Source organism: Mytilus edulis, chromosome 11, assembly GCF_963676685.1.
Source record: "Mytilus edulis chromosome 11, xbMytEdul2.2, whole genome shotgun sequence".
NCBI lineage: Eukaryota > Metazoa > Mollusca > Bivalvia > Mytilida > Mytilidae > Mytilus > Mytilus edulis.
This window is the reverse complement of record NC_092354.1, coordinates 33,617,258-33,643,361: the sequence shown is the minus strand read 5'-3', so window position 1 is coordinate 33,643,361 and position 26,104 is coordinate 33,617,258. Positions and strand designations below refer to the sequence as shown.

At 32.5% G+C, this 26,104-nt stretch overlaps 2 protein-coding genes across 2 annotated transcripts; one reads left to right on the top strand and one right to left on the bottom strand.

Moving 5' to 3' along the window:
- Nucleotides 1-8,783: 8,783 nt before the first annotated feature.
- LOC139495495 (uncharacterized) lies at nt 8,784-12,328 on the top strand. Its single transcript, XM_071283767.1, has 4 exons — nt 8,784-9,028; nt 10,527-10,745; nt 11,256-11,504; nt 12,065-12,328. The coding sequence occupies exons 1-4, from the start codon at nt 9,002-9,004 to the stop codon at nt 12,326-12,328; spliced, it is 759 nt and encodes a 252-aa protein (XP_071139868.1). The 5' UTR covers nt 8,784-9,001.
- A 1,379-nt stretch (nt 12,329-13,707) lies between these two features.
- Nucleotides 13,708-23,698, bottom strand: LOC139495494 (uncharacterized). The gene is made up of 12 exons (XM_071283766.1): nt 23,237-23,698; nt 21,839-22,060; nt 20,796-20,885; nt 19,834-19,932; nt 19,008-19,302; nt 18,120-18,402; nt 17,464-17,700; nt 16,948-17,024; nt 16,486-16,590; nt 15,892-16,106; nt 15,217-15,381; nt 13,708-14,103 (listed from the first exon to the last, which is right to left on the bottom strand). Exons 1-12 carry the CDS (start codon nt 23,434-23,436, stop codon nt 13,794-13,796), a joined length of 2,298 nt encoding a protein of 765 aa, XP_071139867.1. The 5' UTR covers nt 23,437-23,698; the 3' UTR covers nt 13,708-13,793.
- Nucleotides 23,699-26,104: the final 2,406 nt, after the last annotated feature.

Genomic DNA, 26,104 nt, shown 5'->3' with positions numbered 1-26,104 from the left:
GAATTGGTTTGCTCGTAAGTCTTGCATATTAATTAGGTTGTACTATCCCAATTTTAGTTCCTAAAAGTTTTCAAAATAGTATGTCAATTTCAGATTGATATTAGAAATGAATCTGAATTTGACAAAGTTTTGTAAGTTTTTCAAAAGACACAAGTTCAGATATTTGCATTTTCTGATAAAACAGAAAATGAGACCATAGTGTCTTTGGACAGACATAAGACTATTGTTTTTTTGTTTTGTGACAGGATTGCTTCCTTAAGTAAATGTGGAAGATACTTAGTCTGGCAAGAGCTAAAGTACAAACAAACTAGTCTTATTTTGTTCAGTGAAGAACTGTCTATTAAAATAGAGGATGTGGGCCTGTTCACCACTACCCAAAAAATTGATGAGAAACATATTCCCAAATCTTTGTCTTTGAGGAAGTCATAAACCATTTAGTATTTTAAGTTGTTATCATGACATTGAACAAAATTGGTTTGCCCGAAAGTCTTGCATATTAAGGTTGTTCTATCCCTATTTTATATCCATGAAATTAGCTCTCAAAGAGACATTAACCAACATCCAACCATCTCCTAAAAATGTATAAATGCCCAACTGACAAGAGCTAACGTACAAACAAAAAGAAAACCAGCAAGAAGTCTTACTTTTTTCAGTAAAAAACTGTCTATATACAAAGAGGACGTGGGGATGTTTAGCAAAACCCAAGAGATGAGAAACATCTTCCCAACCTTAATGTTTGAAGAAGGCATTACCATCATTTGTACTGAAAACAACGGGGAACTGACCTACATTGTGAAGACAAATTGGTTTGCTCGAAAGTCTTGCTAATTAAGTTTGTACTATCCCCATTTTAGTTCCTTAGAATTTTTAAAATAAGAAGGCAAATTCAGATTCATATTAGAAATAAATCTGAAGTTGACAAAGTTTTGTAAGTTTTTCAAATGAAACAAGTTAACATAGTGTCTGATAACACAGAAAATGAGGCCCTAGTGTGGTGTCAGCAGTGTCAACATTGACCTTGGTTACTTTTATAAACTGTTACTTGGATAGTGGGTTGTTTTTTGGCACCACTAAAACCACATCTTTCGAAATACGGCTAAGGTAATCTATGCCCGGGACAAGAAAATCCTTAGTGTTTCGAAAATGTCAAAGTTTTGTTAACAGGAAATTTAGAAAAATGACCACATTATTGATATTCATGACAACACCGGAGTGTTGACTACTGGGCTGGTGATACCCTCGGGGACGAAACGTCAACCAGCAGTGGCATCGACCAAGTAGTGTCAAAGTTATCAAAGGTACCACGATTATAATTTGGTACGCCAGACGCGCGTTTCGTCTACATAAGACTCACCAGTAACGCTCATAGCAAACAAAATATTTATAAAGCTAAACTAGTAAAAAGTTGGAGAGCATTGAGGATCCAAAATTCCGAATAGTTGTGCGGCCAAGGTAATTTAAGCCTGGGATAAGAAAATCCTTATCGAAAATTAACCCAAGGTTATGGAAGAAATTTTATACAGTTTAATAAAACAACATTTAAATTCCAAACACCACGTGCGAAGCCACTGAAGTCGAGCACACCTTCTTGAATAGGTCCAGATATACATTTCTTTAAACCAATAAATTTGTTTGAATAAAATGATTGCTAACACTGTATGCAATATTCCTATATATATATATTGTGCATCGCATTACCTAACATGAGAGTACAAGGCGATGGTTTGGGTTTTCTATAAAAAAAAAACATGTCTGGCATTGAATCAATACAAAGGGTACATAAAATTGAGGAATTCAACTAACAAGTGCCAGTTCACAATTGACATATCTATAGAACTAAAAGTCTGACCATGTGAAAACAATTAACGAATATAAGCAGAGGTTTTTTATAGAATTTGACAGACATATCTGATTAATCAACTGGCTCCTATTTCAAGTTTAAGTGTATAAAGTGAAATTTTCAACCAATACAATGCCGTAGGTTTTCGAAATAAAAAAACGGTTTTTTGATTCGGAATCTTGAATGTTATACAATTTTAAGTGGTCACCACTTTAAATCTCTTGCTCTTACATCTTATCTTCGTACTTAAAATTATTGTTATTTTACTAGTGCGTATCCGAAGTTTCTGGAAATTCACTAGCATACAACTGGTAAATGTCCATGCACAACTCATCTCCTATCCAATACAGACAGTTATTTCAGTGGGATAATTGAAGAGTATCTGACTTACCGTAATATATGACAGATCCGTTTTCAGTAAAAAGTAAAATAACATAAATACTGAAATCAGAGGAAAATAAAAACAGAAAGTCTCAATTAATCAAATTTAGTCTATGTGCCTATTCTCTTGCAACACACCAACATAGAAATGAGTAACTCATTTGCGTATCCTGTACCAGACAAGACATGAGGATGAAAACCATTTCTTCTCTGTCTGTCCAAGCTATACATCTATTGTGAATACCTATGTACAACATAAAAAATAAAAATCTGAATATTAATTTTATTAAATTGCAGTCATCTATAAAACTGAGGCATATGACCGCACTTTGAAATATCAGTCTGCGAATTATAAAATCACGATAAAAGAGGGACGAAAGATACAAAGGACAGTCAAACTCATAAATCGAAATGAACTGACAACGCCACGGCTGAAAAAATATAAATACAAACAATCTTGCACATCACATTCCATTGAAAACTAAAGAATAAGTAACACGAACCCAGTGTTTTCCATTCGGCATTTAAACTGGGTGTGCCGACCACCTTCTTTTCAAAGCCTACCACCTTTCCATTTTAGGAGGTGGTCGGCTTTTTTTTCAAATTCGGTACCGCACCGTAAAAATTTAAATACTAATCGCGCCTCGCATATTTGTTTTCATTGACAAAATGGCGGATCGACAAATTTCAATGTTTTCTTTTATTAATCGGGGAATAGAAAGGCAAATGACGATGGTGATCAGGAAAATTCTAAGCAATATAAGTCAACTCAAACGGATAGTTGAATTGAAATTGTAGAAATTGAAAAAAAAAAAAAAAAAAATATCAAAACAACCGAAAGGGCACAGACGATCGCGAAAATAAACAGGTATGGAACAATCCCAAAATGAGGGATATCCCTTAAATGAGGACTGTCCCGCAGACAAGGGGTCTTATTACTGTTGGAAGAAAAGAAAAAGTAAAACCAAGATTTTTTAACTTAAAAGGGCGAAAATCGTTTTATTTGGTAAAACATTTCTTAAAGAGGGTCCCATTATTTTTAATAGATATAGGAAGATGTGGTGTGAGTGCCAATGAGAGAACTCTCCATACAAATAACAATTTAGAAAGTAAACCATTATAGGTTAAAGTACGGCCTTCAACACGGAGCCTTAGCTCACACCGAACAACAAGCTTTAAAGGGCCCCAAAATTACTAGTGTAAAACCATTCAAACGGGAAAACCAACGGTCTAATCTATATAAACAAAACGAGAAACACGTATATATTACATAAACAAACGACAACTACTGTACATCAGATTCCTGACTTAGGACAGGTGCAAACATTTGCAGCGGGATTAAACGTATTAATGGATCCAAACCTTCTCCCTTTTTCTGAAACAATAGCATAACATCACAACAAAGAAAAACATATATCCATAATGATAAAAGGCCAGAAACAAATATGTGCTCATTTGTTTTTCTTTAAATGTACCCGTATAAAAGGAATAGTCTTTACATTGAGAGCCCCACCAAAAGCTATGTGTGATCTCAGGTGCACCGGAAAGGTAAACATATCATGTCCACATGCAACACCTGTCGTGTTGCTTATGTGCTTACATTTTTGCAAAACATGAAAATAAAATTCCTCCGTTAGGTATGAGTTAAAAAACATATTTAGCTTTTTGATTAAAAATATGTTGGTCAAGTTAAACCTTGCAAATGTCCTCCTTGGGAACTTCATAAACCAACCAGGTGCTCCGCAGGGCGCAGCTTTATACGACCGCAGAGGTCGAACCCCTAACAGTTGGGGCAAGTATGGACAAAACATTCTAGCGTGATACAGCTCTGAATTTGGATTGTGATCAAATTTTTGACATTGCATGGGTTTTTTTTTACACAAAACAAATGTCAAGATTTTACAAATTTTACAATTAAAGATTTCTTCTTCAAACTTTTTAAATCTAAAATTAAATAGTTGGCACAGCATAGGTTTCTGACACAGAATGAATGTGGTCTAATGAACTTAAAAGTTTGTTTTTGCCTTTTAGCAATTCACTATGCTGTTGAATATTAATCCTCTCAAAAAAATGTTTGAAGAAATTTTCTTTTTATTTATGAAATCTGAAATGAGAAAAATTTATTTGCAACAATAACTACTCTTTTAAATACATCATAAAATATTAAAATGTAAAATAAAGTGCTTGTTATCACTGAATGGTAAAGATTGGTTGGTAGTAAAAGTGAATATACATTGTTTATTGTATAAAACAATAAAAAAAACTTCATCAGCAACATTTTATATTGGCAAATTTCCAATGAAGTTATTTACATAAAGTAATGGGCAAATAAAAATAGAAAATGACATCATAGTTATGTCTGGCAAATGTCCAACATACATTATCTAAAAACATTTTAGAAAAGATAAGGAAATAAGATGTAAAAAAACTGCTTGTTATCACTGAATGGTAAAGATTATTTTAATTTATCAGTTGGTAGTAAAAAGTGAATATACATTGTATATTGTATATAACAAAGATTTAAGTTGATTCTGGACAAAGAAAGATAACTCCAATTAAAAAAAAATCTTGCTATTGCACAATATTTTGCAATTAGATATTTCTTGCTTACTATTTTGGACAAAGAAAGATAACTCTAATTAAAAAAATTTTGCTATTTCACAATATTGTGCAATTAGATATTTCTTGCCATTGCGCAATACTGTGCAATTGAAAAGACTTGCTATTGCACAATACTTAATATAATAATTTTAGATCCTGATTTGGACTAACTTGAAAACTGGGCCCATAATAAAAAATCTAAGTACATTTTTGGATTCAGCATATCAAAGAACACCAAGATTTCAATTTTTGTTAAAAACAGACTAAGTTTAATTTTGGACCCTTTGGACTTTAGTGTAGACCAATTTGAAAACAGTACCAAAAATGAAGAATCTACATACACAGTTAGATTTGGTATATCAAAGAACCCCATTTATTCAATTTTTGATGAAATCAAACAAAGTTTAATTTTGGACCCCGATTTGGACCAACTTGAAAACTGGGCCAATAATCAAGAATCTAAGTACATTTTTAGATTCAGCATATCAAAGAACCTAACTGATTGATTTTTTGTCAAAATCAAACTAAGTTTAATTTTGGACCCTTTGGACCTTAATGTAGACCAATTTGAAAACAGACCAAAAGTTAAGAATCTACATACACAGTCATGATAGTTAGATTCGGCATATCAAAGAACCCCAATTATTCAATTTTGATGAAATCAAACAAATTTTAATTTTGGACCCTTTGGGCCCCTTATTCTGTTGGGACCAAAACTCCCAAAATCAAACCCAACCTTCCTTTTATGGTCATAAACCTTGTGTTTAAATTTCATAGATTTCTATTTACTTATACTAACGTTATGGTGCGAAAACCAAGAAAAATGCTTATTTGGGTCCCTTTTTGGCCCCTAATTCCTAAACTGTTGGGACCTAAACTCCCAAAATCAATACCAACCTTCCTTTTGTAGTCATTAACATTGTGTTTAAATTTCATTGATTTCTATTTACTTAAACTAATGTTATTGTGCGAAAACCAAGAATAATGCTTATTTGGGCCCTTTTTTGGCCCCTAATTCCTAAACTGTTGAGACCAAAACTCCCAAAATCAATCCCAACCGGTCTTTTGTGGTCATAAACCTTGTGTCAAAATTTCATAGATTTCTATTAACTTAAACTAAAGTTATAGTGCGAAAACCAAGAAAATGCTTATTTGGGCCCTTTTTGGCCCCTAATTCCTAAAATGTTGGGACCAAAACTCCCAAAATCAATACCAACCTTCCTTTTGTGGTCATAAACCTTGTGTTAAAATTCATAGATTTCCATTCACTTTTACTAAAGTTAGAGTGCGAAAACTAAAAGTATTCGGACGACGGACGACGACGACGACGCAGACGCCAACGTGATAGCAATATACGACGAAATTTTTTTCAAAATTTGCGGTCGTATAAAAATGATGTTTGATCTCCATGAACACAATAAAAATAAAACAAATCCTCTTTTATTTCAGCAACACTATGTTGAAATTAAAGCCGATTATCTAGATTTTTCAACTGTCCATACTGATGGATCAAAAGATGGTGACAGAGTTGCATCTACTGCTGTCTTCATGGACAGAGCTGAAACTCTCTGCTCGCCATCTGATGCGTCCATTTTGTATTGTTTTAGAACCAAATAAAATCAAAAGACCTCCAAAAAACTGAATCACTTACCTGCATTTTATTTTTTTTATTTTTTTTTGATAAATCTTTCATCAATACTTATTTCTGCTTTTCAATGAAAGTAGTGCTTTCATTGTCAAATTGTAATTGAAAAACCAATATGCTATATAGCCATAGTGACTATGTTTCTTGGTATAAAAGAAACTATTAACCCAGAATTTTACACTATGGATCATACAGTTTTAATTAAACTGAAAATGGTTCAGTTTTTTGTAATTTGATCTGTATTTCACATGTTAAAAAATCATTAATTCAACTACATTTTGAGTATATAATTATTACAAGCTGTACGGTCTGTATGCTTCACCTGACCTAAGAAAAACAAAGGAAACAAATATTCCAAGCCATGTAGTTAATGACAAAGAGACAACTATCCACAAAAGACAAAATTGACACAAGCATTAACAACTATAGGTCACCGTACGGCCTTCAACAATGAGCAAAGCCCATACCTCATAGTTAGCTATAAATTCAACCGATAAGACGATTTTAAACAATTCAAACGAGAAAACTATCGGCTTTATTTAAGTAAAAAAAAAATAAACGAAAACAAATATGTAACACTTAAACAAACGACAACCACTGAATTACAGGCTCCTGACTTAGGACAGGCACAAACATAATGTGGCGGGTTAAACATGTTAGCGGGATACCAACCCTCACCCTAACCTGGGACAGTGGTATAACAGTATAACATAAGAACGAACTATAAAAATCAGTTGAAAAAGACTTATCTCATCACTTATATGTTGGTATGACACTTACAACATGAATATTTTCATCATAAGTCCCCTATCATCATTTTGTCCTGGATATGGATATTATTTGCTGTTCTATGTTATCAATCAACTGATGTCCAGCTTTTGCAGATCATTTTTGGAAGTTTTACTGTAAATTCATGATATAAATCTGCTTATTTGGAGACAGATTGGGAATTTATTGATTGTTGGTGGCTTTACGCCGCATTAGCACAAAAAGGCTATATCGTGGCGAGAGCTAATTCGAATATTTTTACAATTTAAAGCATATTTTTAAAATAAGTCAAAAAGTCCTTCAATACACTAAAATTCTTGACTAAAGCAAATTGATTATATACAAATAAAAATCAACAGTAAAATAACGTGATAAAAATTAAAATCGATTTAAATATAATAACATTTTTATATTTTATAATAAAATCCAATTTCTTTTAAAAAAGCAACAATATTTGTAAATGGAACATTATTAAATAAATCATACATATTATTGACATTGAAATGCTTCTTACGAATATCAGCAAAGTCAATACAATTAATTAAAACATGTTTAATAGTATACTTGCAGTTGCAAGGAACACATTGTGGTTCATCTTCATTTTTTAAAAGATACTCGTGTGTTATTCTAGTATGACCAATACGACATCTAGTAATAACACACTGGTCTTTTCTGCACATAATATTTTCAAAAGGTTTGCCTAAATTAGGTTTGATTTCATGCAATTTATTATCGTCTTTTTTATTCCATTTATTTTTCAATATATTAAAAACATATTCTCTAATATTAGATTTAAAATCAGTATATGGTATACCACAGTTAGATAGAGGGTCACCCAGGGCATTCTTTGCCTCAAGGTCTACAGCTGTGATTCCAAGGATTCCAACATGACTCGGAACCCATAGAAATATTATTTCTTTCAGAAGAATTTTTTAATTCCTCATTACATATAAAATTTTCAGGATTGTTGGATTTTTAATTTTAGTATTTCGTATAGCTTGTAAGCATGAAAGTAAATCCGAACATATAATAAATTTGGATTTATCTGAAGAAGCAGTAAATAAAGTTGCATCTGCTGCTGTCTTCAGGGACAGAGCTGCAACCCTCCGTTTGCCATCTGGTGCATCCATCTTTACTGCTGAAGCAGAAGCAATAATTTTGGATCCATCAGTATAGACAGTTGAAAAATCTAGATAATCGGCTTTAATTTCAGCATAGTGTTGCTGAATTATTTTGTGTTTTTCCTTTATCCATATCTGAATTTTGTCTATACCCCTTAATCTTCCATTATGCCAAGTTTCATGCTTTTACCATAAAGTGATCAATTATTCTGATATCCGCTGGACCAGAGACATATAATACAAGAGATTGGCAACTCGGCGAAATCCCGTAATATCACACGGCCAGATTTAAACCTCGCGAGATCTCTTTGGGTAATAGAGTCATTATCAAAGTATTAAAAGTACTCGAGGTAATGGTGAATGTTTAAGCATAAATTAACTGTTTCAGTGTTAAATTTAACATAATTAATTAAAGTAATATGAAACGAGTTTTGGGTAAAAAAAATGTCTTAAAAAATATACTTGTTATGTTTACATTCCCTAAAAACTAAACCATTCGTGGCGGTTTCAGTACGAAAATCGCGATTATATGGCATGCAAACCAGAAAACAAGTCCATCTGCTACGAGTTTTTTCATAACAATGGAGGTTAATTAACTTTCGTAAGCACTGTTCCGATGATTGCCGATCTTCACCAGCGTAAACAATGATGACGTCAACGATGGATGCTGAGGTAAGTCCACGTTATACTGGTTCAGAAAGAAGTTAAATTTCAAGCGTTAAAGTGCCTTGCAGAGAAATTCTTTTAACTGTTTATCAAAAAAGAATATCAGTTGTAATATTTCATCCTTACTTCCTCGATATATATTCAAAAATTGGACTGAAAACGTTAAAATCGTGAAGAATCATTGCTAGGGGCCCCAATTGGGGAAAAGAAAATAGAACATAGAATCTATCAATTTATCTAAACTTCTCGTCGGAGTCTACCGTGTCACATGTAAAAATTATCTACAATTTATTATATTTGAATGAATAGGTAAAGGAGTTGCCAAAAAGTGTCAGATAAACAAAATTTCAACACGAACGCAAACAAACAGATATCAAATTTCCGTTTTGCAAAAACAGCAAGTTGTGTACCTCGGAGCAAGAAGGCACGGGTCCCTCTTATGTTGAGACACTTTAAATGATGGAATAGGTCTCCTTGTAGTATTAGTAACTGCCAGCTTAAAGTTCGGATAGAGAAGTGACAGGAATGCATTGTATTTTACAACTAATCAGGCCGCCACTGAACCCTCCTTAGTCGACTCTCAAGTTTGACACTAGCCACAAAGGTTTCATGGGCTGTATTATATCCTCCAGGTTTAACAGAAGGGAAAATCAATTCAATTTCGGGAGGGGTGTCGAAGTTTTTGTGTGGTAGATATTGTGGATAAAAAATCCTGGATGTTTTTAGCTGTACCTGTGTTCTGCTTTTTTTTCACTATATTCAGTCCTGCCTTTTTTTTTATAAGTTTATCCTGTTATTGTGGGCCCAGCTTCTCATCCTGCTTTTTTTTTTAATCAAAACTAAAATTAAATGGTAGCTCTCTTATATATATTTAGTATGAGAATGGTCATAATGTAGTCACAAATATAAAGGGAAAATGTAAGCATATGTATGCAATGCATTATTGCAATTCTAGTAAAGAGTTTTATTTCATATCTTTTTCTGAAGATGTGAGTTTTGCTAGACAGCTCAGCATATTTTTCTACAAGTTTTGTGCTTTTACCTTATTGAAAAATGATTTGGAAAAAGTCGCAAAGCAACAGAAACTTTTTCTGTAACATGATTTAATTTTTTGTTGTTGTTTTTTTTTTACTTTTCTTACCGGTATACATATATTTTAGGTGAGGCAGCTCAGAATATGTTTTTAAGCTTTATGCTCTTAAGGGACGGACAATTTAACTTGGGGTGGGGTGGGGTGATGTTTTTTTTTCTGGTCAGAATTTTTTGTTTTGGTAAGTGGTGCGACAACCTTTTTTTTCAAATTTCACAATTTTTTATGGTAAATATCCTGTCAGAATATTTTTTATCCTCTTGCTGGTCAAATTATTTATTTTATCAAAGTTCAGGATCAAAATATTTATTAACAAAACAAACAATAAGGGGGGGCGCTTGAATTTTTGTCTTGACCAAATATTGTTTGTCCTTATATATAAGATACATATGGAATAAAATATCTTATTTACAGTTTTCAGATGCATCAAGTAACAGGAGCAGGTCGCCAACATCTGACCTTAGCTCTGACAATGGTCAGCCTATGGAGAGAAAACCAAAGAGAGGTCGTGGAAGGGGCAGTGGACGTGGAAGAGGTAGAGGTCAGGCGAGAGGCAGCAGAAGAGGCAGAGGACAGGGAAACAGAGGCCAGCTCCAAGAGGTCAATAGAGAAAACAGGATAGCTCAACTTGAGGTATTGATCAGCAACAGAAAATAGTACCAAAATCATTATCTTCAAATTATTGTGCCCGCCTTACCAATGTCCTGTAGCTTTCTCAGCTCCTACTTATAATAATTGGATTTGAAATGTGCACTGGCACTCATACCACATCTTCTTATTTATATTGTAAGAAAAAAAAAGTCATATCAAAGTTATTTTCAAAGTGATCAGAAACATACAATCTATAATTATTACATCTGTAAAATCCTATATTGATGTTTCTGTGTATGTGTTTAGTTTCACGCATCTTTATGGATTCCAGGAAACATTTTACGTACGCTCGTTAATCATTTACCATTTAAATTTTCGAAAAAAACATTGTGTTTAATATGATTTTGAAACAAAAACATTATTTTTTGGTGATTCGTCGGCTTAAACTTTCATGGAGGTAAATCAGCAAAGTCTGATCATCTGTAAATAGTGACCCTCAATAGTTGTAACATTGGACTGTACTACTTTCAATTTTAATCGCTTTTGTTTCAGAATAGAGTCAATTCAATGTCCGTTGATGACATGCGCATTATTCTCAAACAAATTGCAAAGGCACAGCCCAGTTTCATACTCAATATCCTGGACAATTCAAATGTTGGCAATGGGCAGCCAGCTGGACCAGAACCACCAAAACCAGACCAGCCATCATGGTGCTCCTGCTCTAATTGCAGAGAGATGCCAACACAGCAGGAGAGGCTCTGTTGCAAAAGACAGCCTGTGAACTGCCATTCAAGGTTACCGGTAAGATTACAGTAACATAAATACAATTTGACTTGTAGAAAAAATAGAATTAATAGAGAAAAATATAGCTTGCTTCCTTTTCTGTTGCACCTTGATGTTACTCTTGTTAGGATCTGTGAAAATTTTCATCACATTTTCTCAGGAACTACAATACAAGGATTTCTGAAATTTGGTTTCAGGATTTATATAAGTCAGCTATACCATGTGATGCGTTTTCAGATTCATCACTCGACAACTTCCTGTTTACCGAACACTTGCATATTTTTACACTATTAATATTATCCACTTGCGGCGGGGGTATCATCAGTGAGCAGTAGCTCGCAGTTTCACTTGTTCTTTTTGTTAGTGTCATCTCTGTCGTCATACTGTTCTTGTTGCACAATCTGTCTGCATTATATGATTTACATTTTTTCCCCGTTTTCTTTTCTTGTGCTGTAAAGCTTTCATTGTAGTTGGTTTGACATTTCTCATTTGACACTGTATTGGTATAATATTTATGCTACAATATTTGTATTTTTTGAAAAATACATTAAATAATAAATAATCTTCTTTATTTCTAGGATTTCCAGCAATGTGTCCTAGATGAACTTGTTTTGGAGCTGGCAATCCGGTACCGGAATGATTTTCTGGCACAGCCTGAAGATGACAACTACAACAGGTGTCATCGCCATGCTGCCTATAGACAATACGTACTATGGATACATGGATATTTGGGGGCCGGCAATAGGAGGGTTATACCCAGCTGTTGCGTATGGAGAATAAGGGACAAGTATCCCGATGGAACTGGGCAGTATGTTGGCTTTGTTGGTGGCCGACTTGGCTAAATAAAAAAGTAATATGAAAGGTTTTATTTTTTGAACACCAAACTGAAGAATAATGATCTGAATCAACAATAGCACAAAGCATAGATAAAAAAATTACAAATGGGAAAAGTTTCCTGAGATTACAACATATTCATTTTTTGTACGTAAATGAGGCTGTTAGTTCTCTCGTTTGAATTGTTTTACATTGTCAATTTGGGCCATTAATAGCTGACTATGCTGTATGTGCTTTGCTCATTGTTGAAGGCTGTACTGTGACCTATAAATGTTAATTTCTGTGTCATTTTTGTCTCTTGTGGATAGTTGTCTCATTGGCAATCATACCACATCTTCTTTTTTAATAAATAGTCAGTCAGTGCTATGAAATATAGATTACACCGATTTAATTTTAGTCTCGATACTGATGAACTAACACTGTTCATTGGTTGTTGTTTGTTATTGTTTTCGTTCTCGATTTGTATATTTTAATCAGGTTTCCTGTTTGAATTGTTTTACACGGATCTATTTTGTGACTTTTATAGCTTGATGTTAGGTTTGAGCCAAAGATCTGTGTTGAAGACTGTATTGTAACATTAAATTGCTTACTTCAACTATATGGTGTTTTCGAGGGAGTGTTGTCTCATCGGCCTTCATACCATATCTTCTTATGAAATTTTAAGTCAGTGAACCATGAAATATATGTTACAATGATCTTATTTTGTCTTGATGTTGATTGACTACCATAGATGCAAGTTGTTGAACTGTGAAATGGCACTCGCAATTATTATTTTGCTTTGGTCTTGTAGTGCTACCACAGGTGCATCTATATATAAGATTTCATTGCTCTAACACACACACATCAATATAATTGAACGTTGACCAAAGAACCATGAAAATAAGGTCAAGATCAACGGACACCTCCCAGAAAGACACACACATTTTTCAATTATTTAATAAATTAAATGTGCCAGTAGTCATACTATCCTTATAGAATTGGAACAACAGACCAAATCAGAGAAATTTATCATTGACCAATGAATTATGCAAATAATGTAAAGGTCAGATATTACTAACCAGACAAAAAATCTACACCTTGCATAAACCAAATATATTTCACCTATTCCATATGACTTTTTGAAAAAACAGCAAACAAGTAAAAAAAAAAAAATGTTTGTGAGTTTTCATTGAAAACACATGTCGCCGAGAAATGACAAGGTTTAACAGGAAGTTCATGATCAATGACAATAATATCACTTTACATGGTATAGCACCCTGGGATATAACTTTCAGGCAAATATTTAGTACAAAATTACAATGAATTAGTATCATTAGCATACAACATGTACAAGGTCTATACTAATTTGTACAATACAGGTACAAAATCAATAAGAGCTAATCTAGAATAAAATGTTGGGCAATTTTATTTTTGTCTGAACATAAAAAACTTTCTAAAATGCTTCAACAATTCATAATGCATAAAACATTATAATCAACTGGTACTTAAATGGACATCAGTCCAACTGTAATCGAGAGTTTTTTCTGGGTCTTCCTTGTTAAATCTTGATATTTTTTGTGCGACAAGATCAGCTGTTGATGGTGGCAAGGTTGGTGCAAGTACTGCTGACACTCTCCTTGGGTCATTGACATCTAGTAGCACTTTTCTGTTCATCCCAACAGGATCTTGTAGTCGGTTTTCTACTATGGTTTTTATTATGGTAGGGACATGGTGATAGTCTTTGTCCTCCCTTTTAGCATACACTGACCACTGAATACCAGTCTTGCTGTAGTATCTCTGATACCTAAAAAAATTTTTTTTAATGTACATGTATAAAAATACTCAATAGTGTACCAAGTGATAGACAACCGAACAGATCTAATATTTACGGACTTCCCAAAAAAGTTTGTGTTGCAGTCTACATATTATGGAGGCTGACAGTATTGTACTACTGTGAAAGTACTTTTATTCGTGGGGTAGCAATTTTCGTGGTTTTTTGTGGATGACTTTATCCACGAATTTAAGTGTCCAACGAAATAAAACAACATTTGTTCAAACCAAGACATAGAAATATCCCCATGTAGGTTTGACTACTGTTATAATCTAGAAAGTATATTGAATATCGGCGATCTGTCGGAGAATATTACAATACACGGAGTGGTCAGAGAGCAAATACTGTGGATTCATTAATATTCGTTGGATACCAATTTTCGTGGATTTCGTGGGTACATGATAACCACGAATTTAAATGTTGAACGAAACGTAAAATTTCTATTATGCTTTGTATGCAGATATTGGCATAACCACGAAATCAAATATCCACGAAAATGCAATTTACAATTCAAGATATGTTTATACTATTTGATTTTTGTAACTGTTTTCTATAGGCGACATGTTTATGGCCTTATTAACACCTTTGATGGTCTTTAATTTGTTGATTACTCTATCTCAGTTAACAATTTTATCCATCGCTTCTAATGGCTTCAATTTTTCATTTTTTCTTTGTTTTTAATTTTTTTTAAATTAAATCAACGAATTTAAAATTCCATGAACATGTAAATGTTGCTTAAACCACGAAAATTGATACCCACAAATTAAAGTACCTTCACAGTATTCCATATTTTTTCCAAATAAAAACAAGAATGTGTCCATTGTACATGGATGCCCCACTCGCACTATCATATACTCTGTTTAGTGGATCTTGAAATTGGGGTCAAAAATCTAATTTGGCATTTAAATGATAAAGTTCTTAACATTGGGAATATGTGTACTAAGTTTCAGGTTGATTCGACTTCAACTTCATCAAAAACTGCCTTGACCAAAATCTTAACCAGACCTAAAGCGGAACAGACGCACAGACAAGAAAACATAATGCCCCTACTCCTATCGTAGATGGGGAATAACAATAATAGTTTACCTAGTGCTTCCATCTTTGTTGACCATCATTTGCCTTTGGCAATGAGCATTATTATCCAGGGCTGCTAACAGATTGCGAGCTCTGTATGAAACTGGATTAAATGAATGGCGCTTGGAAGCATATTTAAGGATCAAATTCTGGAAATTTTCCAATTCAGCTGTGCTCCTGAAAAAAAGTAAATAATAAGTAAATCTGTAAGCTACTGCTCACTAATGATACCCCCATTTAAATTATAAGGTAAACAGGAAGTTAAGTAACGAAATTGAAAACATACTGCACAGTAAAGCATGCTCATATAAACCTTAATACCATATTTCAAAGAGCCGTAATGTGTAGTTTGTTGAAAATTAGTAAAAACAAAAATGTGTCCGAGGTACACGGATGCCCCACATGACTTGCATTTTCCATGTTCAATGGACTGTAAAATTGGGTATTGATTGGCTAATGACATGTCGTTAAAAAACCTATATTCCCAGCTTGTTGCTAAGACATATTCCTGGATGTCGCTAACCATTTCCCATTGTTATCTACATACATATTGGTAAATATTGGTATTTTTACACCCTTCCAATACCTTGTACAACCTTTGGCCCACCTCAGATGTACTACTTGGTTACTTTATGTGATTAAAATACCCATATCTTAGGATATGAACATAGATAACTTATATCATACCTGCAGTTTAAGTAGTAAGGAATTTTCTTAATGAATCTTTTGTCCATCACAATTCCAATGGCTGCATCATGAGCTGGTGAACCAGCTTTCAACCAACCCTTTTCCCTCTCTGCACATAACGGACCATGTTTACAGGCATATGTTCCATCGTCAGTGTAAGACATAGACCATTCATGCTCGTTAACAACATGGTGTATCATTCCACACCACACACCCTGTAAATTCAAAATAGCAATTGAGGAATAAATTCAAATTAGAAATACAACCTTATAGTGCAAATTACAAAGAAATAGGGAAATGAGAATATATCTGGACAACAAAAATGTTTTTCTCACAGGATACACTTAGATTTTCGTCTATGAGACAATGATATTTTTTCAAGCCTGGAATAAAATATTCATTCATAATTTTTTTTTTTTGATACATGTCTCTTATGTCTTCAAAGCATTCAATACTGATTTTTAGTCGCTTCTTTTTAAAATGATTTCTATTCTGAATTTTACTGGATGAGATGGTATTTAATCCTAAAATATAAACAGATCAAACAATAACCATATCCAAAACAAGAACATGTACTACCATATCATAACATACCATGAATTCTTGAATAGACTTTGATACATCTGCAGAATACCAAAAGTGATTTACAATATCTCTAGTCCATTCCAGTAGACATTTCTTTTCCTTTTCCTGCCCAGCCTATTAAAAATAAGTTACATAAAAATAAAGAGCAGATTCTTGTAGAACAAAAGATTATTGTGTATATTCATGATAATATGTATTTTTAAAGATTATTATAACTGTTCAATATTCAAAATAAAAAAAATAATACCACCTAAATTTTAAGATGTATTTGTAGAAAATAAAAAAAACCAATGCAATCAATAATGAAATGGCATCATGATTTCAATTAATAATGACTCCATGAGGGTTTATTTTCAAAATTCATTCACTTGTTAAGGCTGAGTTTCAGATTAGATAAATAAGTTGATTGACAAACAAAAATGAATAATATTAGTACATGTATATAAATTAAACTGTTTCTTTGATACCTACCTTTATGATCTTCTTTCCAAGATTTTTGGCCCCATGCCAAATATCAAAGGAATGTTTGATATTTGGAAATTCTCTCCCTGAAAGAAGATTATACATAATTAAACAGTTTTAAATATCCATGCAGTGCACTGAACATACTTTATTCAGCATATGGATGCAGGGTACTCAACTCCAACCGAAGTTGTTTACCTTGACCTTTGACGTACATTACATACATTGTGACACAATCAATGTATGTCAACTACTAGTTTGAAAAAATAACGGTTCTCAACATATACTGATATAGACCAGATACAATCTTTACCATAGAATCATGGGTTCTCAACTGAAACCTGACGTTTATTAATGTACATTTTTTTTTAAACTTTTTGCTTCAGTTGTATTTTAATGTGTACATACTTAGTGCAATATTTTGACAAAAGAAACAATTACTCCTGGTGTAAATACTTTTTACAATTTTTTACTATACTATAACTTATGCATACATTGTATATAAGAAATCGTTATACAACTTACTCATTAATGCTTCCACTTGGACATGGGCATCAGTGACTATTTCAGCTATTTTCAATCCTTTTCCTAATAGAAACAGTAAACCTTTCAGGAAACAGGCCTTCTCCAGATTTGTACTTTTTTTATCGGTCATCCGTTTGTCCATGGTCACTATGCATACAATCTTTTTGGTATCCATTTCCATAAATGTGTAGGTGCAGTACTGGGCACAATGGCCAGGACTGTCCATCCTTCCATCACCTTAAATAATTTGAATATCAAAAACATAATTTTACAAGAATGTGTTTGAAAGACCCACACATCACCACTAAATGCCTAATGGGGTTTTGTTAAATTATCCCTAAAAATATATTAGAAATACTTATTAAAGGTTCCAGGCTAATAACTTCACTACGACCGACGCATGTTATGTGTTCACATTGAAGAAATGAGAGATAAAATTTCATTAAGATTGTAGTTCATAAAAAAATGCCTCACAGTCTCCCTTTTCATTTGGTTATAAGATCCAATTGTTGCAATAACTTTGCAAACATATAGCAGAGATTTTTACCCATGGCCAAAAAACAAATACTTCTACTTTATTATTTACTTTGAATTGATAAATATTGAATCTCAAATCCAAAGTAACATAGTAAACTATTATTTAAGTAAAAAGTTACCCAGTAAAATAAGTTCTTTGTCTTTAAATTCAAGGAAAACCTGATTCTGTTCTTTCTCCCAGATCTCATCTAATGTTGGAGCCAAATATGTCCGCTGAATCTTTAGATAAGATACAGAAAGTGGAATTGCCAGTTTTAAAAATCTTGCAAACAGGGAAATCTTTTGGAAGTTACATCCTGATATCAATAGAGCTGATGAAAAAAGAAGGTCTCCACTGTGTAACCTACGATTCAATACTGGCTGAGAGCACCATTTGTTTACCAAGTGGTTATTTTTACAAGTCTGAAATAGAAAATAAATAGAACATTACTGATGTGTTTAATCTTAATATGAGAAATACCAGCGAATAAGGAATGGGTCCAAAGTTGGTTGTGCTGTCAATATTAGGGGATTTTATTTCTGACGTCATTTATGTAAACAACACAGTCTGCACTGTTTTCTACAATTTAGATTATGGATCATGAAATATTCTTGCATTTGTAAACAAATATAATTTTGTCATGTATCACAAAAAAGTGTTCTGTTTCGTCCCCTTTAATACAGTACAAGATTAAAATGAAAACCAGAAGTTACTTACTAAAATTTAGTGAACTACATTTTACAAGAGTGACGAACCTTTTCAGATGGGTTATGTAGATATACATTTTGTAGTTACCTATATAAACAATATTAAATTTAATCATTGATAAAAAAAATATTTTGTATGTAAAATAAAATTAAACATGTATGTGTTGTTTTAGTGTGAATGTGTATTGAGTTGAGTATTATTATATTTTATCTCAGTACAGCCTGTGCCACTAGCTTGATGCTGATGTCTAAATTAATTTAATTTGAAATTTACTCAAGTAATTTTGAACAGTTTTAGCACAAACTGTAATAATACATACCCATTTTAAATACAATGCAGATGAAATCACTTCAGTGCTAATAACAACTTCTTCATGGCAACCCACTACTGCACAGTTTTCAACTTTCATTTTTGCCAATACCAAAATTTGGTTTAAAAAAACCAAAAATGTTCTGTCTTCAAGCAGTGCAGTTAAATCATTATCAGTTTTTATTCTGCTAATGTTTGGCCCTAGTTCAACTGCTGGTTCATCAGCAATACTGTCTCCTTTTTCAATATCAATATCTATGTCTTCATCATCAGAATCTAAGTCCATTCTTATATTGTGGTCCTGTCTGAAATATGGATTATCATTAAGATATAAAATTGGTGACTGAAAGAATATCCAGTTTGAAAACCAATAAAGAATTGTGGTTTGAAATGCATAGTCATATATCTTATATAATGAACAATGTGGGTATGTTTTATCCTTCCACTTTTAGTTATTTTATCCATCCATTGTAGCGTTTAACCAAATGTCTTTTTATTATTTTACACATTTTTGTTTCCTTGCAGTATGAAATGTATCTTGGGAACCAAGATATTGTTGGAACTTGACAATATTATCTTATAGAAAACTGTGATAGCTTAATCGTAAGAATCTCATCCTTCCCTTTCCAAAATGGTGGTGTGGGAGGCAAAAACTCTTTTTTTTCTGAAACTTGTCCATATTTTACATGTGCAAAATAATTTAAAGAGCTCATTGCAAGTTGTTGGTTTTCTTGAAGAGTTTCAAGTGTGTTGAAGACCTTAAGGTGACCTGAGGATGACATATTTTTGGTTGTTGTTAAAATGAATGAGGAGAGAATCTAACATATTCATCTTACCTTAAAGTGGCATCCAAACTAGGTTGATAATCACTTGCTGAGTCATCATCTTCATTCCAGTCACCAATAAAGTTCTTTTCAGAATTGTTCATAGTCAGACTGAAAATGTAAGACAATATTAGATGATGATTGATCTCATACTTTCTAACCCTTTCATTCAAATATATTTATGAATTTCATGCTTGTAAATCAATATTTGTTACATTTGTACTAACAGAAAACACTTAAAACCTTTTACTCTTTGTGGCATACATTGTATATGAAACTCTTCAAGAAAAACAACAGCTCACACTCTTCTACAACATGGTACAACAGACATGTACATGTACATGTATATTCATTGACATTGTAGAAACGTTACCACTGACATTCTCTTAAATGCCTATTGAAGGAACTTACATTTTGTTAATTTCTGTGTCATTTGGGTTTCTTGTGGAGAGTTGTCTCATTGGCAATCATACCACATCTTCTTTTTTATATTTACATGTACATTTTCATAATGAGAGACTGATGTCAGGTGCAACTGCTGATTGGCATTATAGATCATAACAAGAATGTGTCCCTTCCGTACTATCATTTTCTATGTTTAGTGGACCGTGAAAATGGGATAAAATTTCTAAATTGGCATTAAAATTAGAAAGATCATGTAGGGAACATGTTTACTAAGTTTCAAGTTGATTTTACTAAGTTTCAAGTTGATTGGACTTCAACTTCATCAAAAACTACCTCAAAAATTTGAATCAAACTAGAATTTCAATGCCTATGAGTGATACCTTTTAAGGAACTGTTGACCTTATTCTTCCTAATGATCAAATAAAAAAATGTGTGTCTTTTGCCTCATTTTTACGTAAAATCTATTTGCAAAGTTAGTGCGACAAAAAGTTAGAAAAAAACATTAAATGTATAATAATGTAGTATTTACAGTTCTATAGGTACATTGTACATGTTGTATACAAACTTACTTAAATGGATTTATAAAACTACAAGATTTCTGTAAAGCTGATTTTTCTAGGCCCATTTCTTCAATGCCAGACATGCATGGATCATCTCTCCTGAAATCATAATATACAGACATATATAACACACTTTTGCCACTAGGGAACTATAAAATGTCTCACCCTGCCACATTATTTATGTATGTGCTTGTCCCAAGTCAGGAGCCTGTAATTCAGTGGTTGTCGTTTGTTTATGTGTTACATATTTGAGTTTCGTTCATTTTTTTACTTAAATAAGGCCGTTATTTTTGTCGTTTGAATTGTTTTACAGTCTTATCGGGGCCTTTTATAGCTGACTATGCTATATGGGCTTTGCTCATTATTGAAGGCCGTACGGTGACCTATAGTTGTTAATGTCTTTGTCATTTTGGTCTTTGGTGGATAGTTGTCTCATTGGCAATCATACCAAATCTTCTTTTTTATATCATCTGCTAAATTTAGAATCATTGAATCAGACCTGTCTTTAAGGACAAAAAAAATGTCTGGACAAGGTTCATCAAGATGCATGGGTTATGGCTTTAAATAAAACACTGTAGCATTGCATAATATTGTACTGAAACAGAAAGTTTCAAAATATCTAATTGAGACATTTAAAGTTAGAGATTGGAAACAGACTTAGGAACATACAGTAGGAAAAATGTTAGCAAATGTAACACTTTGGTCCTAACTAATAGTTTGTTTGCTGTTCCCCTACCTAAGGAAAAAATATATGGGTAGGTACATTGTAGGTAGGAACATATTTTATTATTTTTAGTTAACAAATTAAACCATCAAAACAAACAGAAGCATAATGATAAATTTTCTAATTTTTCAATAAAAATATTTATTGTTGAAAAACACCAATAAAATTAAAGAACCTTAGTGAGTGCGCTCACACACCCCAGGTTCCCACATTGTCAATGGAGAAATAAAATATGTGCAAGAAAAAAAAATTGTATAAGAAAAAAATTTGAATCATAATTTCCTGTCAATATGCACATCTACATTGTACATTAGTTTTTTTATCTTACCTTTCAACCTGTTCATGTTCAGATGACATCCCAGAAACATCAGATAAATGTGCACTGAACATTTTCCAAGCCGAATGTGCAGGTGTAGAAACATATGCAGCTCCACAGGGGGTTGCACATTGGGCAGGTGTAGAAACATGTGCAGCTCCAGAGGGGGTTGCACATGCAGTTGCAGGAGTTCTGATTGGCAATGATTCTGAAAATGCTGCAGTTACTGCATACCTGTAAACGAAATTTGAAATTAAAATTGGTTTAATCAAATTCACTGAGACAAAAAAAATAATTTGGGCAAAATCACCTTCAACATAAATTTTTATTTCGACAAAAGTCATTTTCCCCAATAAGCATTGACAGGAGACAACCTTGTAAAAATTAATGTTTTTTCAACAAGTGAAACTGCGAGCTACTGCTCACTGACGATACCTCCGACGCAAGTGGATAATATAAATAGTGTAAAAATATGCAAGTGTTCGATAAACAGGAAGTTGTCGAGTGATGAATCCGAAAAAAATATTCATGGGACGGACTGACTGACGGACAGACAGAGGTAAAACAGTATACCCCCCTTTTTTAAAGTGGGGGTATAATTTTAAGGGGGAGGTATAAATATTGTGATTCTTGTAAATTTTAAAATATAGATGAAAAATGTACTTTATAGGTTTTAGTATGAAAAAAACAACTTACAGCTTTATATTAATTTTCCACGTGTATAAAGTGAAACATTTTATTGTTGCCTTTGGATTCTACAATATGCTTTTTTGGGATTTAACAGTTTAACTGTTTGTTTAAAATTTAGATAAAACTTTGAATAGCTCAGAAAAAAAATACAGCCAACACTATTTTAGATAATAGAATCATGTTCATTTTATCTAGCTCTTTAGACAGCTTTGTAATAAATACAACCAAGAACCCCATTAAAGTCATGTGGCCTGAAGACCAAATATAGGAGTACAAGAAATATAAAAAAGTATTGCATATAATCTTAAATCAAATTAATGATTGTTTGTAAAACAAATATTCAAGTAAAACCATTATTTTTTTACCTAAACAAAACATGGCTACATTTTTAAATGAATATTTTAATTATGACAATCACATTGAAAGCAGCTTTAAAACATTATTGATTCAATAAAGCATGCAGTGCTGCTGTTGTTCTTACTAAAAACATGGTTTTCAGCATAAATAGAAGTTGCTTGTGTATTGTCCCCTTATTGGGCCCCCAAAAATGTACCCGTTTACACAATGCAGTCAAACGATGTTTTCTCAACGGTTTATGTGGTAATACATATTTATTTTCTATGTAATGAGAACCTTGTCTAAAGTTAAGGTGAGGAAAAATATATTTATCATGAATTAAACAAAAAATAGAATACAAAATCAAAAAGAAAATTAAGTTACCTGTCAAGAAGAATTTTTGCCACTTCCGAGTTCGTTTCCAGACGTAGAGCGGTCTTTATCTCCATCCAACGATCATATTCATTGCCAATGTAAATTCGACTTTTGTTTAACTTTGCATTTACCACTTTTTTGTTCCTTTTTCTGCCAGAATCACTCAATTTACGCTGAGGGCCCGGTTTCATTTTCTTTGCTTCCGACATTTTCTTCAGCAACCATAATTACCGAGCATGCGCATAACGTTTACCGATTGAGTGCAAATCTGGGGTCATTGCATATGATTAGCATCGTTGTCCAGGAAGCAAGCGTTATCGAAAACAGAATAAAATGACGTTTTTTCACAAACAACATCGTATCTTTCAAAAAAGTAAAATATTTTCAATTTATAATTGATAAAGGGTTACTTATATCCGATTATTTCATTAAACTAAAAAAAAACGATTTTGGCATTTCAGATTACTTTAAATAATTGAGTTCATACATACATAATTATTTATTTCAATGTCCTTTTAATTTTGATTTGTATTATTTGTATTATTGAAAAAGAGACATAATTTGATATTGAATTAAAAAAAAAAACGATATTAAATAATTAACACTTAATAAATTGTATCAGAGTTAATTTTATTTGATACTTTCACAATGGGTTTCTATTAAATATACACCTGTCTCGGAGACATAATTTCACAGTGTAACATGTATATTAGGCTTGAATTATTCGATGGTCAGGTAAATCACAACCTGTTAAAGAGTTTTATTTGACACCTGGTACACAAGAAGTTGTTACACCACAGGTGTCCACACTATTTCCGAAAATACTATTTACAAAATATATAAAATTAGTTAATGTGTAGAAAAAAATAATTAATTTGTTTATTTATCGTTAATCATGATCGACTTTGTCTTATATTCATAATTTGTATAGATCATTAAAAATTGAATACTTATTGTGTTCATTATTAATTGTTTTCTAAGTGGGTTTTTTTTCAAAATTTACATTATGAGCTTGCATTGAGTTTTTTTTATGATTGTCGGTAAATTTATGGTTTCTCCTTTTCACGGATTGTGTATTTAGGACTTACATTTAATGATCATTTAATAGAAAATGGCAATATAAGTCTCACTTTTGACCTCGAATAGAAAGAGATTAAACCATATTTTAAGTGTAAGGAACTGCTAAATATACGATAAAAACTCACAGCAGCAGGTATTGCTGCCTTTTAATGTAACAATTTTTGTAAGAAGAAACATTTTACTATGTTATATTTCTGTCAGCTTGGCAAGTTGACTTCAAAGCATACACCAGTTTTAATGCCATATTGATATCTAAATGTTTCGAAATGTACATGTTTCCCTTCTTTTTTTTTTAACTTTTGGACTAGTTAAAATCTCCTTTCAGTTTTGAAACGGACATGCACATGTGTAAATAGTTTTACAACTATTTGACTTGATTTGTAAGTTAAAACCTTTTTGTTTTACTTTATACAAACTGCACGAAAATGTGTCTACCTTTGTTGTTGATCAGGCTGATTTAATTGATGGTTGCCTAACGTCCAGTGGAAAATATTTCATATTTTCAATATATTGATGTGCGAGTGTATCTATTTCTTTTCTGTACAGTATATGCAATATAATATTGAACTCTCCACAAAAAACCAAATGATACAAACATTAACAACTGTAGGTAACCATAAGGCTCTTAGCAATGAGTAAATTCATACTGCACTGCGAACTATACAAGGTCTATTTATGAAAAAGGTTTAACAATTCAAACAAGAAAACTAACCGCCCGATTTATGTACAAAAGAATCCAAATATGATATACAGCAACAAACCACAAGTGAATTACAGGCTTCTTACTTTGGAAAGACACAAAGATAATAAAGGCATGATAATATATAACACCGGCATACATCCCATTATTCTGAAATGAAAAGGACCGACCAGTCAGACTGAGAATCAGAACAAGTATTTATGTATACAATACATCTAGACTATCACTACACATCATTCCATCCTTTTTCAATAATTAAACCAAGATATAAGAGAACAAACATCATTCCAGGTATAAATAATATTTTTATTATCAAACATTCACTTATAATGTTACTGTCAATGATAACTGAGAGCTTCATGCTAATTTCCCTGCGACTGATCTGGTACAGTTCAACTGTATGCAAATTTCGGTATCTGTACAGCTAAGGATATATGTACATGTATCATTGATGCTAACTTGTAATAAATTGCAAAAAGTCTGAAACTCAAAGGGAGAATGGAAGAAAGGCAAGGTTCTTCATGTTCATTGTGCGTCTCATTCACTGCAAATATCTCAATTATTGTGTAATCAGTTGCTCTGTACCTTCCAGTGATGCAAGAAAAAAATCAGCATGACAATCAAATTCAAGTGTACATATTTTTTCATTCTCAAATGGCTGTTCTTTTGCTGCATAAGTGTGGTCAGAGTGTTCATCTAACAAGAGTTCTCCTTTGTCTTCTTCTGATGTAATAGAAATTTCCTCAGAACGTACAAACTCGACCAGAGATGTGTCATAATTGGATGATCCTTTTCATCTTCAGTGTGGATTGAAACTGCAACCGATATCTCCTCCATAATGGTTTCAACAGCTGTCCATGGTCGAGGATTACCTTTCTTTTTAACTCCTTTTGTTAACTTACTACATCTTTTCCTCTTTTGGCATTCTAAATTAAAAAAAAATATTTTAGAGTTGAAAAGAAATTTGAATTTGTAGAACTTATTATACAACATCTATTTGTCTTACTTTTAAACTTTACTTCCTATATGTATGTCATACAACATTCTGCAGGTTTTTATTATGCTAAATCTATTTTAAATTTCATTTTGTCATGTAT